This window comes from Trachemys scripta, chromosome 14 (genome assembly GCF_013100865.1).
Source record: "Trachemys scripta elegans isolate TJP31775 chromosome 14, CAS_Tse_1.0, whole genome shotgun sequence".
Lineage (NCBI taxonomy): Eukaryota > Metazoa > Chordata > Testudines > Emydidae > Trachemys > Trachemys scripta.
The window spans coordinates 39812273-39829288 of record NC_048311.1 but is presented as its reverse complement, the minus strand read 5'-3'; the positions used below and the strand labels follow the sequence as shown (position 1 = coordinate 39829288).

The 17016-nt window shown below is 51.6% G+C and overlaps 2 protein-coding genes across 2 annotated transcripts in view; both read right to left on the bottom strand.

Annotated features, from left to right (window-relative positions):
• The window catches only part of LOC117887100 (zinc finger protein 208-like), an 882934-nt gene that overhangs the window by 251418 nt on the left and 614500 nt on the right, over window positions 1–17016 (bottom strand). The window lies entirely within an intron of this gene.
• Window positions 3343–15791, bottom strand: LOC117886937 (zinc finger protein RFP-like). Its single transcript, XM_034789102.1, has 9 exons — window positions 15628–15791; window positions 13980–14420; window positions 11472–11567; window positions 10355–10585; window positions 10014–10036; window positions 8981–9096; window positions 6807–6866; window positions 6232–6291; window positions 3343–5454 (listed from the first exon to the last, which is right to left on the bottom strand). Exons 2-9 carry the CDS (start codon window positions 14367–14369, stop codon window positions 4937–4939), a joined length of 1494 nt encoding a protein of 497 aa, XP_034644993.1. The 5' UTR covers window positions 14370–14420; window positions 15628–15791; the 3' UTR covers window positions 3343–4936.

Sequence of the window (17016 nt, the reverse complement as noted above, 5' to 3'; positions counted from 1 at the left end):
ACAAGATCTCTATCAAGCATTCTTAAAACTACAATACCCACCTGCTGAAGTGAAAAAACAGATTGACAGAGCCAGACGAGTACCCAGAAGTCACCTCCTACAAGACAGGCCCAACAAAGAAAATAACAGAACACCACTAGCTGTCACCTTCAGCCCCCAACTAAAACCTCTCCAGCGCATCATCAGAGATCTACAACCTATCCTGAAAGATGATCCTTTACTCTCACAGATCTTGGGAGACAGACCTGTCCTCGCTTACAGACAACCCCCCAACCTAAAGCAAATACTCACCAGCAACCACACATCACTGAACAAAACCACTAACCCAGGAACCTATCCTTGTAACAAACCCCGATGCCAACTCTGTCCACATATCTATTCAAGTGACATCATCATAGGACCTAATCACATCAGCCATACCATCAGGGGCTCGTTCACCTGCACATCTACCAATGTGATATATGCCATCATGTGCCAGCAATGCCCCTCTGCCATGTACATTGGCCAAACCGGACAGTCTCTACGCAAAAGAATTAATGGACACAAATCTGACATCAGGAATCAAAATACTCAAAAACCAGTGGGAGAACACTTTAACCTGTCTGGTCATTCAGTGACAGACCTGCGGGTGGCTATATTACAACAGAAAAACTTCAAAAACAGACTCCAACGAGAGACTGCTGAGCTAGAATTGATATGCAAACTAGACACAATCAACTCCGGTTTGAATAAGGACTGGGAATGGCTGAGCCATTACAAACATTGACTCTATCTCCCCTTGTAAGTACTCTCACACTTATTATCAAACTGTCTGTACTAGGCTAGCTTGATTATCACTTCAAAAGTTTTTTTTCTCTTAATTAATTGGCCTCTCAGAGTTGGTAAGACAACTCCCACCTGTTTATGCTCTCTGTATGTGTGTATATATATCTCCTCAATATATGTTCCATTCTATATGCATCCGAAGAAGTGGGCTGTAGTCCACGAAAGCTTATGCTCTAATAAATTTGTTAGTCTCTAAGGTGCCACAAGTACTCCTGTTCTTCTTTTTTCTAAACAAACTAAGTCTGTGACACTTTCCAGAAGGGGCCATGGCTGCCAAGAACCCTATAAAATGAGGTCAAGAGGCCGCTGCATGTTCCACCTGAGTGAAATGGCTTAAACAACCACTGACTATCCACCGTGGGCAGAGTCTGCTAGGCCTGTATCTCCTGGTTCTGAGGGGGGATCGGCTGCCAACGTCCCTGCTCTCCGAGCAGAACAACCTTTCCCCAGGGAAACTTCAGCCCAAACGTGAAGGTAACAGAAATAGCCAAGTGACTCCGTTTACCAGCAGCAAGAGGAGGAGGGGACCGTGTGTGAGACAGAGTAGTAGGCTCTGAAACTGAAAGGAGCGGGAAACCCAGGTCCTTTCCCAAAGGCAATACCCAGGGGCAACAAAAGGTCCCTAAAAGTGTGGGGGGGGGCACTGGGACCCAAAACATCCCCCACCCCTTCCCCTGAGGTCCCACCTTCGTGCCACCCCTTCCCCCAAGTCCCTGCCCTCACACCACCCCTTGCCCTGAGGTCCTGCCCCCTCGCCATCTCTTCCCCTGGAGGCCCCATCCGCTGTTCACTCTTCTCTGCCCCCTGTACCTCCCCATTGCTTGCCCTTACGGCTGGTAAAAAGCGGAAGGTCATAGCCCTCCCACTTTTAAAAATGATGGCCCCCTGCCCTCCCCGTTCCAGCACCCCTGGCAACACCGTCTGTGGATTCCAGCACCGACCCTGCAATAATCCCGGGGGCGGTGACCAGCCACAGCCCAGGGCAGCAGTCTGGACACCAGGACAGCTACAGGACAGGCTGGGTGTGCAGGGGAATGGCTGACAAACAGAACACTGCTCTTCATTGGCTTATAGCCTGGAATGGCAACAACAGCAGCCAATCAGAACTGACTTGAGGCCAACAGGCCTATAACTACCCAGGCCATCCCCTTTAACCTTTTTAAAAACTGGCACAACATTAGCTGTCTTCTAGAACTTCCCCACTGCTCCACGACTTATTGAAAATCAACATTAACAGTCCAGTGAGCTCCTCGGCCAGCTCTTTTAAAACTCTTGGGTGTGAACCTGCTGATTTAAAAAATGTTTAGCTTTAGTAGCTTCTCTTTGCCATCCTCCAGAAATACTGGAAAGTGTTACCATCACTGCATGATGAGACCATATCAGCCGATGCGCTAATCAGGAAACGAAATATCATGGCCCAGTTGTCAATAAACACTAATACAGAGAATTAAAGTGAAAACAAACAAGAAGTTTTTAATTTAAAAAAAAGTGTTATTTATAACAAATAAATGTTGGGATTAAAAGGAGCTGAGAGGCAGCTTTTAATACCAGAACGTATGGGAAAATGTCCGTGAATTTTAAGACTCGTTTTATTTAAAGGCACTAAAATAACAATTTCCATTAACTAATACAGTGGGTGCCACTTGAGAGCAATCACTGATATTAACAGTTTCTGGTTAATAGCAACATTTGGCAGGGAACCAGTCCCAACCCATTAACTTTAATGGTAAATGGCATTTGGAAACTGGCAACAGGTATGCTGCGTATTAACAGCTTTATTAGAAGATAGGTCCTACCAGGAACCAATGGGATGGTTCTGAGGCTGCACAGCTGAGGACTTCTGCATTGAGGCTGGCAGGCAGAGGTGATGTGTGGGAGGGGGCATGTGGGGTCACATGTCCCCCAGATTGTTCGCTCACATGGTGTGGCTGGGCCTTCTCCTTGCGGGCAGCTGAGCATGGGGCAGGGAGAGGCAGAGGCAGGAGAAACAGCTGGAAGCTGCAGAGAGGGGCTGATGCTTTTTTTTGGGGGGGGGGGGTACCTGGAGGGAGGCGTGACTTGAGCTGTTCTGGGGTTGTGCCTCCCCCTATCAGCAGGCACGGGTCATCTCTGCTGGGAGGGGAGGCTGTGGGCAGGGCAGAAATGTGGAGGGGGAGGGTTGCACCCTGAATGCACCCCACAGTCTGGGGACTCCAATAGGGGCTCCCCAATTGAGTGGGGATCCCCAGCCCATTACCTCCTGTGCAGGTGGCAGGTCCCCGGGCACAGGCAGGTTTGCGGGGCTGCCACCAGGGCTGGCACATGCCAGTGCTTCCTTCCCTGGCTGCATCCAGCCTTTCACTTATTGGTACCTGCCAGAGAGTAGCATGTTTTGCTGGGAACCGAGAGTTTGCTAAGATGCGGCATCCCCTGTCTATGGAATCAGAAAGCTAAAGTCTCTCTTTCCTTCTTTTGCTTGACCCATTTTGACCCCCCCCCCCCCGCATTCTCTCCTGTGCCGGTTTCCCATCCCTGTTTACTTCCCCCGCCCCCCTATTATGGATCATTCCCCCTCAGATTCCTCATTCTTTTCCTGAATTTCTCTCTTCCCCTCGGGACTTTTCCTCTGTCTGGATCATTTTGCTTTAGCTCTTTTCATTTTGATTTCCCCCTGGGATGGGCTGTCTACCCCCATCCAAGACCTGAAAGGGTCAAGGTGGCCAGGTGGGCCAATGAACCGCCCAGGCTACCCCTGGAGGTGGAGCCAGGGGGCAGTGATTAAGTAGATGATGCTCAACTGCATGGGAAGAGGAGGGGCCTGTATAAAGCCAAGGAGCTGAGAGCAGAAAGGGGCTGCAGGGAAGCAGTCTGCAGTCACTCCCGGGGTGGGAGAAGAGAGGTGTGTTTGGGGCCATAGAAGCAAGCACCCTACCCCCTGGGAGGAGGGAGTTTGGGCTGGCAAACCCCTAGAGAGGGAGGAGAGACACAAAGGCAGGAAAGGTTCAGGGGAAAAGCAGCAAGGCAAATGACAGGGTGGGCCTGGGTTCCCCTACCAGTCACTGGCACAAACCAGGCAATGGAGAGCAGACCACCTGGGAAAATTTGCGCTAGAAGACTTTGGTACCCAGGAAGGGGGAGACACGCATAATGAGCTAGCCGGAGGGCCAAGTTGGGGAGAAGGGGCAGCTGGAGTTGCAGAGACAGGGGGAGACTGCCAGAGGACATCCCAGCACCAAAGTGGAGCTATCAGGCAGAGGCACCCCTAGCGGTGAGTGGACCCTGTGACAACCCCCCTTTTCCTCCCAATTCTCCATATTATCTTTTATTTTAATTCTTTTCTTCTCTCCCTTCTGCCCTGTCCCTGCCACTCCCATTCCTGCAGCCAGCTCACCCTCTCCAGTGCCCCCACTGCATCTCCTCCCCAGGGCCTCAAAGTCACCCTCTCCAGTCCCTATATCACCCTCCCCATCCCTTGGTCTCCCTACCTCAGAGGTTCTCAAGCTGCAGCCCAATCAACACACAGCTGAGGCCCATGTGAAATCCTCAGGGCCAGGCACATGGGGAAGAGAGAGAGAGAGGGAGTGTGTGTGTGGCCCATAATGGTAACTAGGTTGAGAACCGCTGGTCCGGAGCCACAGAGCAAGGGACAGATAGGGTGGCTGACCCTGGCAGCAATGGGATGGGCTTGTCTATGCAGATCACACCCCTCTATAGTTTCGACAGCCCAGACTAGACACACCGAGACATTGTCACCCTGGCAGCAAGAGAGAAAAGGAGCCTGGGGGCTAGGAGAGATGGGAGTCCTCCAGGGTCACAGAGTGGGATGTTTAAGGCTAGAGAAGCTCATTTGATATGCTCTGATCCGAGGGGGAGCAAACAGGGTCAGACCAATGGTCCATCTAGCCCATATCCTGTCTTCTGACAGTGGCCGATGCTGCAGATGCTTAAGAGGGACCGAACAGGACCATTTCGAGTGATCCATCCCCTGTTGTTCAGTCCCAGCTGCTAGTAGTCAGAGACTTAGGGACACCCGGAGCATGGGGTTGTGTCCCTGCCCATCCTGGCTAATTACCATTGAGGGACCTGTCCTCCCTGAACTTTTGAATTTTTTTTTATTCCCCTTCTCCAGGTCTCAGGGACACAGTCTGAGCTGGGACTCGGTTTCCCAGACCACAAACAAAGGGCGGATTCTCTCCCCAGCAAAAGAGGCCGGCGGGAAAGTGAAGATCGAGGATTCGTTATCGGCATTAAAAAAGGCTACTTGCCCCTGTTTGTAGTCCAGATAAACCCAGATCCTCCTGGGGACCCGGCTCAGGGGCAGAGGAGTCAGGGGGTCAGTGAGAGCCCAGTACTGACCCTCCCAGTACTCCATAGCCCAGATCCCCGCCTCAGGATTAAAGGTGATCTCTCCCTTCCTCCCCAGAGACTCTCTGGCCACCCCTATGGCCCAGCCCCCCCGCTCCCCCGCCTCCACCTCCCAGCAATGTCTCCCTGAGGTGAATCCCTCACTGCCCAGCACGCAGCGCTCGTAATCAAATCTCTTGGTCATGTTGGGCAGTTTGTTCCATAGGCATCCATATCTCACGGTTTTCCCATCCTCAGACAGGACGAGTTGGGGATGAGCCGTGTCTGGATCCAGAGTCACATTCACTGGGGAGAGAGAATCAGAACGTGAGGGGCAGAGCTCAGCCCTGGGGGAGGCTGGGACCATCTCTCACACTTCCCAGCAGCCCCGTTCTGGCTGGGACAGGCCTGGATCCCCGGGAGCTGCCTCTGTCCTGGGCACCTGAGACTGAGCCGAAATGTCACTGCAGCTCCTCGGTCAATGTAATGGGAACAACCTCTATAGCCTGCCGGGGCTGCTCCATTCCCGCTGCAGAGACACAGCAAGGAAGGCAGGAGAAGCTGTTAGCGAAGACCTAGGGAGAGCTGTCAGGTGACAGCTTTGGATCCCAAAGGGAAGTGCCCTCCCCTAAATGTGTCCTTCACTCCCTGGGCAGGGAGCAGAGATGAAGAGGCCATACAGCACCAGTGAGTAGGACGCAGGAGGCGGCATAGGCTAAGGTAGCTCCATTCCCAGCCCAGAGAGAAGGGGGCGTAGTCAGAGGGAGAGCATCCTCCCCCATCCATTAAGCAGTGAACCGCTCCACTGGGACAGCCCAGCCCTGGCCACAGGAAAGGGAGGATGTTGGAGAAGAACCATGGAGGAGACCAGGGGAAGGATGTGGCAGCCATGAGAGGACAGATCTAGCTACTCATTCCTCTGCATTTAATATGAGAAGCGCACGTCAATAACCATCCAAATGACAGGGGTCAGAGTTAAGGGTGTTGGGTGCTGGGAGCATGTGTCTGGTTACTGGTGTGTGGGAGAGTTGCTTCCATGGGATTTCTCTGAAAAATTGAAGGAAAATCTCCACCACCACTTACCGTTGGCGTGTGATCCCAAATATTTTCCCCCTCCCTGCTCCAGTTCAGATGGCAGAGTGTCTGGAAGGGGAAAAAGATTACAGTTTATGCTGCCTGATTTATAATGCAGCCTCGGGCAACTGCCTCTCTGGCCTGGGCATCTGAGGCTGAGCACGGATGCCCTGGCAGTTCCTGCACATGGGTGAATGGGAGTGGCAGCTGCAGAAGTTGCCTCTGTACTTCCTTCCCAGCTGCATCCCGGTCTCTCCACACGTTCCTCAGATTTGAATATTTAAAAAAAAAATCATTTGAATGTCTATGGAAATCTCAGGGGACAGAGTTAAGGGTATTTGGTTCTTACTCAGAGACAGTGCTTCTGTTCACAGGTGTGTGCATGGACTCAGCATTAAGATTTATGTCCACATTGTTCGTGTGATTTCAGCTTGGGCTCTCCTTAGATCTGACTTTTTTTTTAAAATATATTTTGGGGGGGGGGTTCCATTTTTAATGCTGGTTAGGTTTGTAACAGTGGCGACGCATTCATGAATATCTCACAATCATATTCATGAAAAGATAATCTCTTTCTGAAAACTCACCCTCTCTCTGTGATCCTAGGCATTTCCATCCTTTTCTCTCCAGCTCCGATGGCAGAGTGTCTGGAGGGTAAAGGACAAAAGAGATTTCATACTGTTGTGTTTCTAACGACACCCACACACTTAACTAACATAACCATGTTTTTGATTATGAGAGAGAGAGAAAAAGACAGTGGGATGGAGACACACGCAGATCTTTAATAAAAGCTAATCTGAAACCTATTTCTTCTTTCATTCTGGCATCTCAGAACAATGGACCCAACCTCCATTCAGCCCAACAACCATCGTAGAACAAATTATCTATGCCATACGGCAGTGGTTCTCAACCAGGGGTCTGCGTACCAGCAGGTATGTCAACTCATCTAGGCATTTGCCTCATTTTACAACAGGCTACATAAAACGCACTGACTAGCGAAGTCAGTACAAAAACTAAAATTTCATCCAGACAAAATGAGAAAGGAAGCACTTTTTCAGTACTAGTGGCTGTGACACTTCTGTATTTTTATGTCTGGTTTTGTAAGCAAGTCGTTTTTAAACGAGGTGGAACTTGGGGGTAGGCAAGACAAATCAGTCTCCTGAAAGGGGTACAGTCGTCTGGAAAAGTTGAGACCCACTGACATATAGGGCCTAGGACAGAGGAAGAGAGATTTACTGCCCCCTCCCGCCCAAACTGCCCCCTCCCACCCTCCAAACCCCAGTTGATTTGTCTCATTCTCCTTTTGCATTTTGTCAGACCCTAGACCCAGAGCACGGCAAGACTTCAGCATGAATTAAACTTAGGTGCTTTGGTCTCTTTGACAGCACTGGAACGGTGAGCTTTAGCAGGACCAGGCCCTTCAATTGTAATTTGGGTTTATTTACTCAGCATCTCTACAAAGCTCTCCGCACAATGGGGACCCTCGTGCTCCAAAGACAAATAAAAAGGAAATTGCTTGGTGGATGTGGCACCTGAGGCAGGGAGAGGGTTGGCTCACTGAGCTAGATTCACCCCGGCTCCGGCAGAGGGATAGAGAGGAGGCAACGTGTGACTCCTCTAGATTCAGGGACTGGTGCAGATGTAGGCCCCAGCTAGGGAAGTCCTGAGTTCCAGCAAGATCTGGGTCAGTGCCCCTTATGTGGTTTGCAAGGGGGCGGAGTGTAAGAGGCACTTTGGCCACACCCTTTAACCCTGACCCCACCCCCTCCATCCTCTTCTTACTAACCCCAGGACTGTGCACCTGCAGTCACCGTAAATCAGCAGCTCTCAACCTTTCCAGAGGGCTGCACCCCTTTCAGGGGGCTGATTTGTCTGGCCTACCCCCAAGTGTCACCTCACTTCAAAACGACTCGCTTACAAAACCAGACATAAAAATACAAAAGTGTCACGCTAGTACTGAAAAATTGCTGACGGTCTCATTTTTACCATATAATTATAAAATAAATCACTGGGAATATAAATATTGTACTTGCATTTCAGTGTACAGTCTATAGAGCAGTCTGAACAAGTCACTGTCTGTCTGAAATTTTAGTTTGCACTGACTTCGCTACTGCTTTTTATGTAGCCTATTGTAAAACTAGGCAAATATCTAGATGAGTTGATGTACCCTCTGGAAGACCTGTGTGTACCCCCAAGGGTACATGTACCCCTGGCTGAGAGCCACTGCTGTAGAGGATGCACAAAAGGTTCCCTTACTGGGTGGGGTCCCCAGGGTGAGAAGGTTTTACACCTTCCCTCCAGCCTCTTTGTCCCACATGAGGCCAGAGCACAGGGCTGGGCCAGGCCCCAGCTTCAAAAGTGGAACCAGGTCTGAATTTGAATCATTTTGAGCGGAAAAACATGGCCGCTAGGGACCTGTTAGTGGTTTTGTGCACTTGCTGCTCCCACTGACTCAAGCAGCAAGTGTGGATGCCGAGCAGCTCAGGGAAGCGAGCCCTGCAGTTCTGAAGTGGGGCAAGATAAACAGAGGTGCCCACCATTTTTTTGCTCTATTTTTACTTTAATGATCTACTGAAGATCACAGAGTGAATCAGACAGACATCCTGGTGCCTGGGCCGCTGCTACATCTGCTCACTTTGTCTACTTTCCACTGTTCATTAAATAGACAGGATCTCATTGGGCTCTGGTCAATTGGTTCCTATCTCCTCCCACAGTCAGAGACGACTCCTGATTCCCCTCCTAGATCCCATCTTCTTGATACCTTTGAACTGCCTCAGAGTCTCCATTAAAGCAACATTTTTATGGGACAACACACTGAGTCTCTTTTCCAGTTCAGGAGAAATTTCCACCGGCTGCTGGAACTTCCATTTCTCACACCTGGAGAGAAACAATTTCACATGATTATCTTTCATTTAGCGACTTGTCATAATTTCTTGCTAGTGAAAGCTGCTGCTCTAAGATTGCAAATTCCTCTACTTCTCCCAGCCTCAGAACAGGTGCAACACAGGTCATGGCAATGCAGTCTTCTCCCCTAAAGATCACATTATTATATTCTTTGACTTTGGTCTGGAGAGACCAGCTCTGGCAAAAAAAAAAAAGGACCATAAGAACGGCCACACTGGGTCAGACTACACATCCATCTAGCCCAGTCTCCTGTCTTCCAACAGTGGCCAATGCCAGGTGTCCCAGAGGGAATGAACAGAACAGGGAATCATCAAGTGATCCATCCCCTGTCGCCCATTCCCAGCTTCTGGCAAACAGAGGCTAGAGACACCATCCCTGCCCATCCATGAAGATGAATCTCCATGGCCAATTCACTCCTTGGCCTCCACGTACTATTTCCCAGATATTTAATGTTGTGTGTATTTATTTATTTAAGGAACTAGATTGAGCCCCCTACTCCCTTCAAGCCAGTTCATTCCCCCGAAGTTTCCATACACTCCTCAGGCATTAAAGCCTCTTACTGACTGCTGACTTGGTTTGAATTGTACTCAGTGCCCTACAGGTGAAAGGCCCATATTCCATCTCCAGAATCCTGAGGCAGCCAGTCCCCCAGGGATGTGACCTCTTTGGGAAATATTTTATGATAATCTTTCCTACTGAACAGATAATAGAGTCTGGTGTAAAAGGGTGAGACCCTCAGGATTAAGTTCAGCAGGGAAATTTGTATTCAAAATGTGAACTTCCCCCCACGCATTCTGCTGTGGAACCCTGGGAGAAGTGGTGCTAACATGGTCCCCACACCCTCTCCCAGCAGGGTGAAACACAAGGGAGAGTGAGGGAGAGCCACGTACCTGCTTAAGGTGCTTCTGACATCCTAGAGGGGAAAGAGAGAGAGAGAATGAGAATCTCAGTCCCACCTGATGCGTGCTGGGGATCCCAGGGCAGGGATTTTGCAAATCTAGGAAAAAGAGGCCGTGTCCTGGCCCCAGAGCCCTGGATTCGCTGAGCTCATGGGGCTTTGCCATCTCTGATATTTGTGTGTCTGTAACTCAAAGAATAATAATAATTCCCATTCCAGCAATGCACACAAACCGTTACATTGTGATCTCTGGCTACTGGATTCCAATGGACATGATTCAGGAGCTCTCCTGTCCCTGCGCATGGATCGGGGATGTTTTAAACTCAGTCTCACCTGCAGGAATTCACTCGCTGGCTTCTGACACTTCCCCTCCATCTCACGGATCAGCTCACTGAGACGGGAAATCTCCTCGGAGAGTTTGGTGACATTTTCCTTCTGGATCTTCACAATCTCCTCATCCAGCTTCTCCAGCTGGGCCAGCAGGAGTCGCTCTTGTTCCTCCAGGAACTGCCGCAGTTGCTGAAATTCAGACACAATCTTCTGCCTCTCAGTTTGTGTTTGTTTCTGAATAAAAATAGGGAAAGGGCTAGTCAGGGGCACGGATGGAGCCCAGAGTCCTTTCAGGGAGTGCTGAGTGTGCAGGAGAGAGAATATATCTGTAAAGCTCAAAGATTTCTGACACTTGACTCTACCGTGTGTTTACTAAGAAGAGGATTCTCTCACACCTGCCCCTCTGGCCCCCCCGGTATCTCTTAAAGGGACGTTTCTATGTCTGACATGGTCAGGCTATTGTGTGATCAATGGTCTCTCAGAATCCAGAGCAGCAGAGGCAGGGCTAGTCAGCACTACACTGATGGAGAGGCCAGGGGAGAAAAAAGAATCAAACATTTGAACAAGGCAAGACACGGCGGCAGGCTTGGGCAGCTGGCACTGCGTGGTGTTCGTGTCCGTTCAGCTTGGGAGGATCTTTGGGTAAGTCATGTGAGCTGGAAATTAACTCGTGAATTGGAATGGAAGCTTGGATTCTGCAGAGAACGACGTGTTCCTGCCCCAGGGAGAAGATTATCTAACACGGCAATCCGCGATCATGGAGAAACACACACACACACACACACACAATAAGGCCACGTCCCCCCGAGGCCACAGCAGAACTTGCCTACAAACAGGCCTCCCACCCAGGAGCAACGGAAGCTTCTTAAAAGTGGGGGGGCCCCACTGGCGCCTGAACTGTGGCACCGCCCCTCTGAGGCCCCAGCCCTTTTCCCCCAAACCCCGTCCTGCCTCTTTTCCCCCCCAAGGCCCTGCCCTTGCACTGCCCCTTCCCCTGAGACCCTGACCCCACGCCACCTCTTCCCCCCCCCCACACTACCCCATTTAAAAGCGGTGGGCCATGGCCCCCTGGTCTCCCGTGTTCTGGCACCAACTCCGGTTCATAACAACAGGCACCTACCAGATACTCCCGGCTTTTCCCCTCTCCAGTCACTTTAAATCCCAGCAGCTTTTCTCTCTCTTCCCTCAGAGTCTTCAAATGGTCCTGGATTTTTTCCTGAAGAAACAAATTATTTGAGTGTTTTTATTGTGTCTGTCTGTGTGTGTAAAGAGAGAGAGAGAGGCAGACACAATGAGGGGGGTGGGTGGTTTCCATCCAGACCCCAAGATTCTCGTAGCTGACTGTTGGTCCGAATAGGTTTATAACATCAGAGCACCAATGAAAAGAAACCTCATTAACGGAGATTGGGAGGGTGTCCTATTCAGCCTCTTTGGAATTATTTGTCCTCTTCCTGCCCTGAGTTAAACCAGCAGGAAACTGGGAGTCGCATGGCGGTGAATCAATGAACCTGGTTTTGAGCAGGTTTAACTAACAAAGGGACACAAATCCCAGAAGCCACCCGGGCTTGAAATATGGGCTGGGGTTCTCCAAGAAGCCCAACTCCCAATTGAATTTCAGCCCTGAACCCCTGGGGAGTGCAGCCCTCACTGCATGGGTGCTCCAGGGCTGGAGCACCCACAGGGAAAAAATGGTGGGTGCTTAGCACCCACCAGCAGCCCCGCTATCAGCTCCCCCCTCCACCCCAGTGCTTCCTGCCTGCTGGCAGGCCCCATGGATCAGCACCTCCCCCTCCCTCCCAGCATCTCCTGCCCGCTGCAATAAACTGTTTCAAAGTGTTCAGGAAGCTAGGAAGGAGGGGGGAGGAGCAAGGACAAGGTATGCTTAGGGGCAGGAAGAGGTGGGTTGGGGCCTAGGGCGAAGGGCTGGAATGGGGGCAGGGTGTGGGGCAGAGCTGGGGGTCAAGTACCCCCCGGCACTTTGGAAAGTCGGTGCCTGTGGATTGGACAGAACTGATCTGAGCACTAGGGCAAACCCCATTAGATGCGCTGATTTTTATTAAGCGCCACTGGAGTTTGCCCTAGTGTTGTCCAAAACCCTTTCAGTGGCAGTGCCCTCCGGGTAGCTACCCCACAGCCAACAGCAAAGTGCCCAGAAGCAGTGGATTCTGGGAGGTTTGTAAATTAGACACTGTGGGAGAGCAGCAGAAGACTAATGGAACCATTCTGGCTAGTTGTTCAGACCCAGGGGTTAGGGCAACATGGGAGTTCAGCATCCCAGTGGGAAACCTCCTCTCCCTGCTGGGCCTGGGCCCTTTATCAAGGTGACTTTCCCTCCTAATGACCATACTTTATCACTGCTGGGGTGGCAGCGTGGTCTAGTGGTTAGAGCTATAGACTGGGTCTGGGGAGACCTGGCTTTTATTCCCAGCTCTGCCACTGAGCTACTGGTGACATTACACCAGTCACATCCTGCCTCAGTTTCCCCGCCTACCCTTTGTCTATTTAGGCTGTAACCTGCTCAGGGCAGGGATTGTCCCTCACTGTGTTTTGTGCGGGGCCCAACACCCTCGAGATCAGATCTTGTTTGATGTCTGTGAGGGCTACTGCGATGCAAACAGTCATAACAAATGCTACGATACAAATCGGTAACAACCACAGCTTGTAACTTCCCCTTCTCCCGTCTGACGGCAGCACCCTCACATACACGGACCGCTCCCTCCTGTGATTTCAACTTCACTCACTGCTCGTTCCCTTAGTTCACCAGTGGGAGCGGATTCTGCAAAGGATTCCGTTTCTCCGCAGCCATGGGACACCCAAGCTCAAACCACCCCAAGAATGGACCAAGAACCCTGCCCCAGATCACCATGCAACACACCAGTTTCCAAGGACGCCTGTGGATTTTAGAACACTTGGAAAAATGCACGATTAAACAGTGAGTATAGCAGAGTGCAGGCTGTTTGCCTAAGTGTGAGCTCTGGCAGGTACCACCCACCCCCCCATTCTTGCTCTGGCAGCAGCACGTACACTAATGGCTAAAGCCGTAGGCACCAACGCCCTGGGGTGCTCCAGGGCTAGAGCACCCATGGAAAAAAAAAAAAAAAGTGGGTGCTCAACACTCACCAGCTACGGCTGTTTGATGGCTCAGAGAGGGGCTTGGGGGAGGACAGAGAGCAGCGGGCGGGCAGGGTCTCGGGGGAGGAGGCAGAGCGGGGGCGGAAAGAGGCGGAGCAAGGGTGGGGCCTCAGGGGAAGGGGCGGAGCAAGGATGAGGCCTTGGAAGAAGGGGCAGAGTGGTGGCAAGGCCTCAGGGCAGAGCACCCCCCCAGGGAAAAATAAAAGTCAGCACCTATGGCTAAAGCCTCTGAAGAAAACAAAAGGCCTTATCAAAAGGCCCAGGGACACCTCAGCATAATTAACCAGGCGGTGCTGACAAAATAGAGGGCTACCTGTGACCAGGACTCTTGGCAATGCAATGCTAGGGGTAGAGTTGGCTGCTGGGAAAGGAAATCTGAAACCTGGGCGAATGCGTGGCTCCGAGAGGCTCGGAGAATTTCACTTCCCCGGGAGGAAATTCCTATTAGTCTGGAAAGGAAAGGACTGAATTTACCAGGATCCAGGTGGTTTCCTACCTTGTACTTCTGGGCAGCCTCCTCTATGAGCAGCACCGTGTGAGATCTGTGCTGGGGGGATCTTTCACAAACCACACACACGGCTTCCCCGTCGTCTTCACAGAACAGATCCAGGGTCTTTTTGTGCCTCGCGCACACAGCCACGTGTTTCATTTTTTCCACCAGGTTTCCCAGCTGCCAGTTGGGCCTGAGGTTCCCTGTCAGAATTTGGGATCTGCAGACGGGACACATCAGGGATCCGCGTCCCGCCCATTCCACACAGTACTGTGTGACGCAGCCTCGGCAGAAGTTGTGCCCGCAATCTACGCTCACCGGGTCGGTCAGGTACTCCAGGCAGATGGGGCAGATGACTTCCTCTTGCATGTCCAATCCTGAAAGGGAGGAGGCCATGGCTGTTGGGGTCTCCAGTCTCTCTCTGATCTCTCTTCCTCTGGATTCTGCCTGTGGAGGGCAGGAGAAGCTTGGTGAGAACCACGCAAGGGAAGGGAATGGCTGGGAGAAGGTGAGGAAAGCAGGCGTGGGAAGCAGGTTCATAGGCCAGGGCAGGCTAAGCCTCCCCGACCCCGGCTGTGGCCCTGCCCATGTTGCGCCCCGAGGCCCCACCCACCCTACCCCTCTACCTGAAGCTGGCAGGGGCTCAGCTCCAGCTGGTGGCCCTGAGCTCAGGCCCACCCATGGCCAGGGGCAGCCTGGGACAGCACTGGGGCCAGCCAGGGGGGGAGGGGGCCGGCTCAGCACTCAGGGTGGGGGGGCAGCTGAGACAGGTGGGCCGGGGCTCCTCCAGCTGGGGGCAGGGGGCACTTGGGGCTCCAGCATGCAGTGAGGCGGGCTAGCCTCTCCCAAGGGGGGGGCTCACCCATCACCCATGAAAGCAGGATAGGAATGGAGAAGAAAAGGCAGCAATACCCAGATGGGGACTGCTTCTTCCCCACTCCCTCTGGAGGGGTGGGCATCTCTCCATAGCAGGGGGCCGTTCCTAGCCTTCCATGACAAGCCCGGTTTCCCTCCTGCAAACCTAATTTGTGTCCACACTGGCTGTCTCCATTCCCCAAAGCCAAACTGATCTGAGCCCCTTTCCTTTGAGTGCACAGAAGCAACCCCCTGAATGTAACAGACTCGCGAACACACTAGGACACAGCTTGCTAGCACCTCTCCCAGCTGCCTGGACACGGAGCGCTGAATTCACCCTCACCTCTGAGCCCGGTTGGTGCGGCCCCTGCGGCGGAGCTGCTGGGTGTTCAGCCTGAACTCTGCATCTCATCCCCCTCCGCATTAACAGGCTGCTGGACTAGAGAGCGATTCGCCCTTTGGCTCTGGCCCAATTACCATTTAATTACTGAATTCAATTGGAGCAGGGGCCAGTTCTAATCTGTGGCCCTGGACCTTAGAAATGATGGCTGTTAAACAGTATGCAAGGCTCTACCTGCACTAGGGCAGAGCTCCCAGGCTGCTACAATACACATAGAAGATCGAATATATATGCTGCTATAAAAACACAATAAATGGAGTGATCATTTAATGTTTTTTAAAAAGCTCTATGCAAATGTTTAATTGTCACAATTAAATTGTGCTTGAGGAATATTTTTAAAATTATGTACACTGATCATGAAAGTTGCAAGGGAGAATTTGATAAATCTAAGCAACAGACCTGCGGGAATACATTTATCCAAGCTCGGCTACATCTGTAACACTAGCGCTGTCCGCTCATGGACCTTGGCACATTCTCCATCTGGAAATTATTACTATCTTCTCCGCTTTGTTTCCATGATTGCCTCATTTTACAGACAAGTTTTTCATATGCTTGTTTTCATACAGCTCCCCAATGCACCAGACCTACTCAAATAATGTCTCTTTTGTCAGCTTTTGTATTTATACACAGTGTTTTACACACACACACACACACACACACACACGCCGACCACAGGGGACAAAAAGGACCATCACATCAGAATTTCCACTCGAGCTCAGTTTCAAACTAAAACATCACCTAAAAATACACTTGAAATAGGGTGACCATCCGTCCCATTTTTAAAGGGACAGTCCCATTTTTTGGGACTTTCTAATATAGGCACCTATTAACCCCCCCGTCCCGTTTTTTCACAGTTGCTATCTGGTAACCTAACTTGAAATAAAAGGGCATTGAAAAGGTATGTGAAGTTTCTCACTGAAAGGCCCTATATGTTGAACTTTCACTTTATTTAATAAATTTCAGAACTCAGTTCTAATGATGGAGCCAGGACCAACACCTCCAGAATAATAATGGTCCAAAGTAAATATTGGATCCCCACAATCTCCCAGAGAAGGGCATGCACGTTAATCCGCTCTTTAGCGAGAGAGATACAAAGATGGGTCAGTGATCGTGAATCCCAAGTATAGTAGAACCTCAGAATTACGAACACCTCGGGGATGGAGGATGTTCGTAACTCTCAACCAGGGCTGGCTCTAGGCACCAGCAAAGCAAGCAGCTGCTTGGGGCGGCACATTTGCAAGGGGCGCAAGAATCCAGCCTGGGAGCTGAGAACCAACAGGGGGCCCTGGGAGCTGTAGTTCCTTGCTTAGCTCCCTGCCTATAGAGCCAGTCCTGGAGCAGGGAAAGAACTACATTTCCCAGCATTCCCTTGGCCACTAGCAACAGGAAAGGGTGTGGGAAAGGAGTATGGAACTGAAATCTGCAGCTTGCTGTGAATGGTAGGAACAGAGCCAGCTCTAGGTTTCTTGCCGCCCGCCCCCCCGCCCACACCCCCTGCTGCCCCAGCTCTGGCCCCCACCTGCACTCTCCTGCTGCCCCAGCCCTGGGCGCTGCCCCCACCCACAATTCCTGCCACCCCAGCCCTGGGCTCTTCCCTCTCCCGCACCCCATGCCACCCCAGCTCTGGCCCCCACCCACACCCCCTGCTGCCCCAGCCCTGGGCTCTTCCCCCCCGCATCCCCGGCCGCCCCAGCTCTGGCCCCCATCCGCACCTCCTGCTGCCCTAGCCCTGGGCTCTCCCCCACCCACACCCCCTGCTGCCCCAGCCCTGGGCTCTTCCCCCCCCCA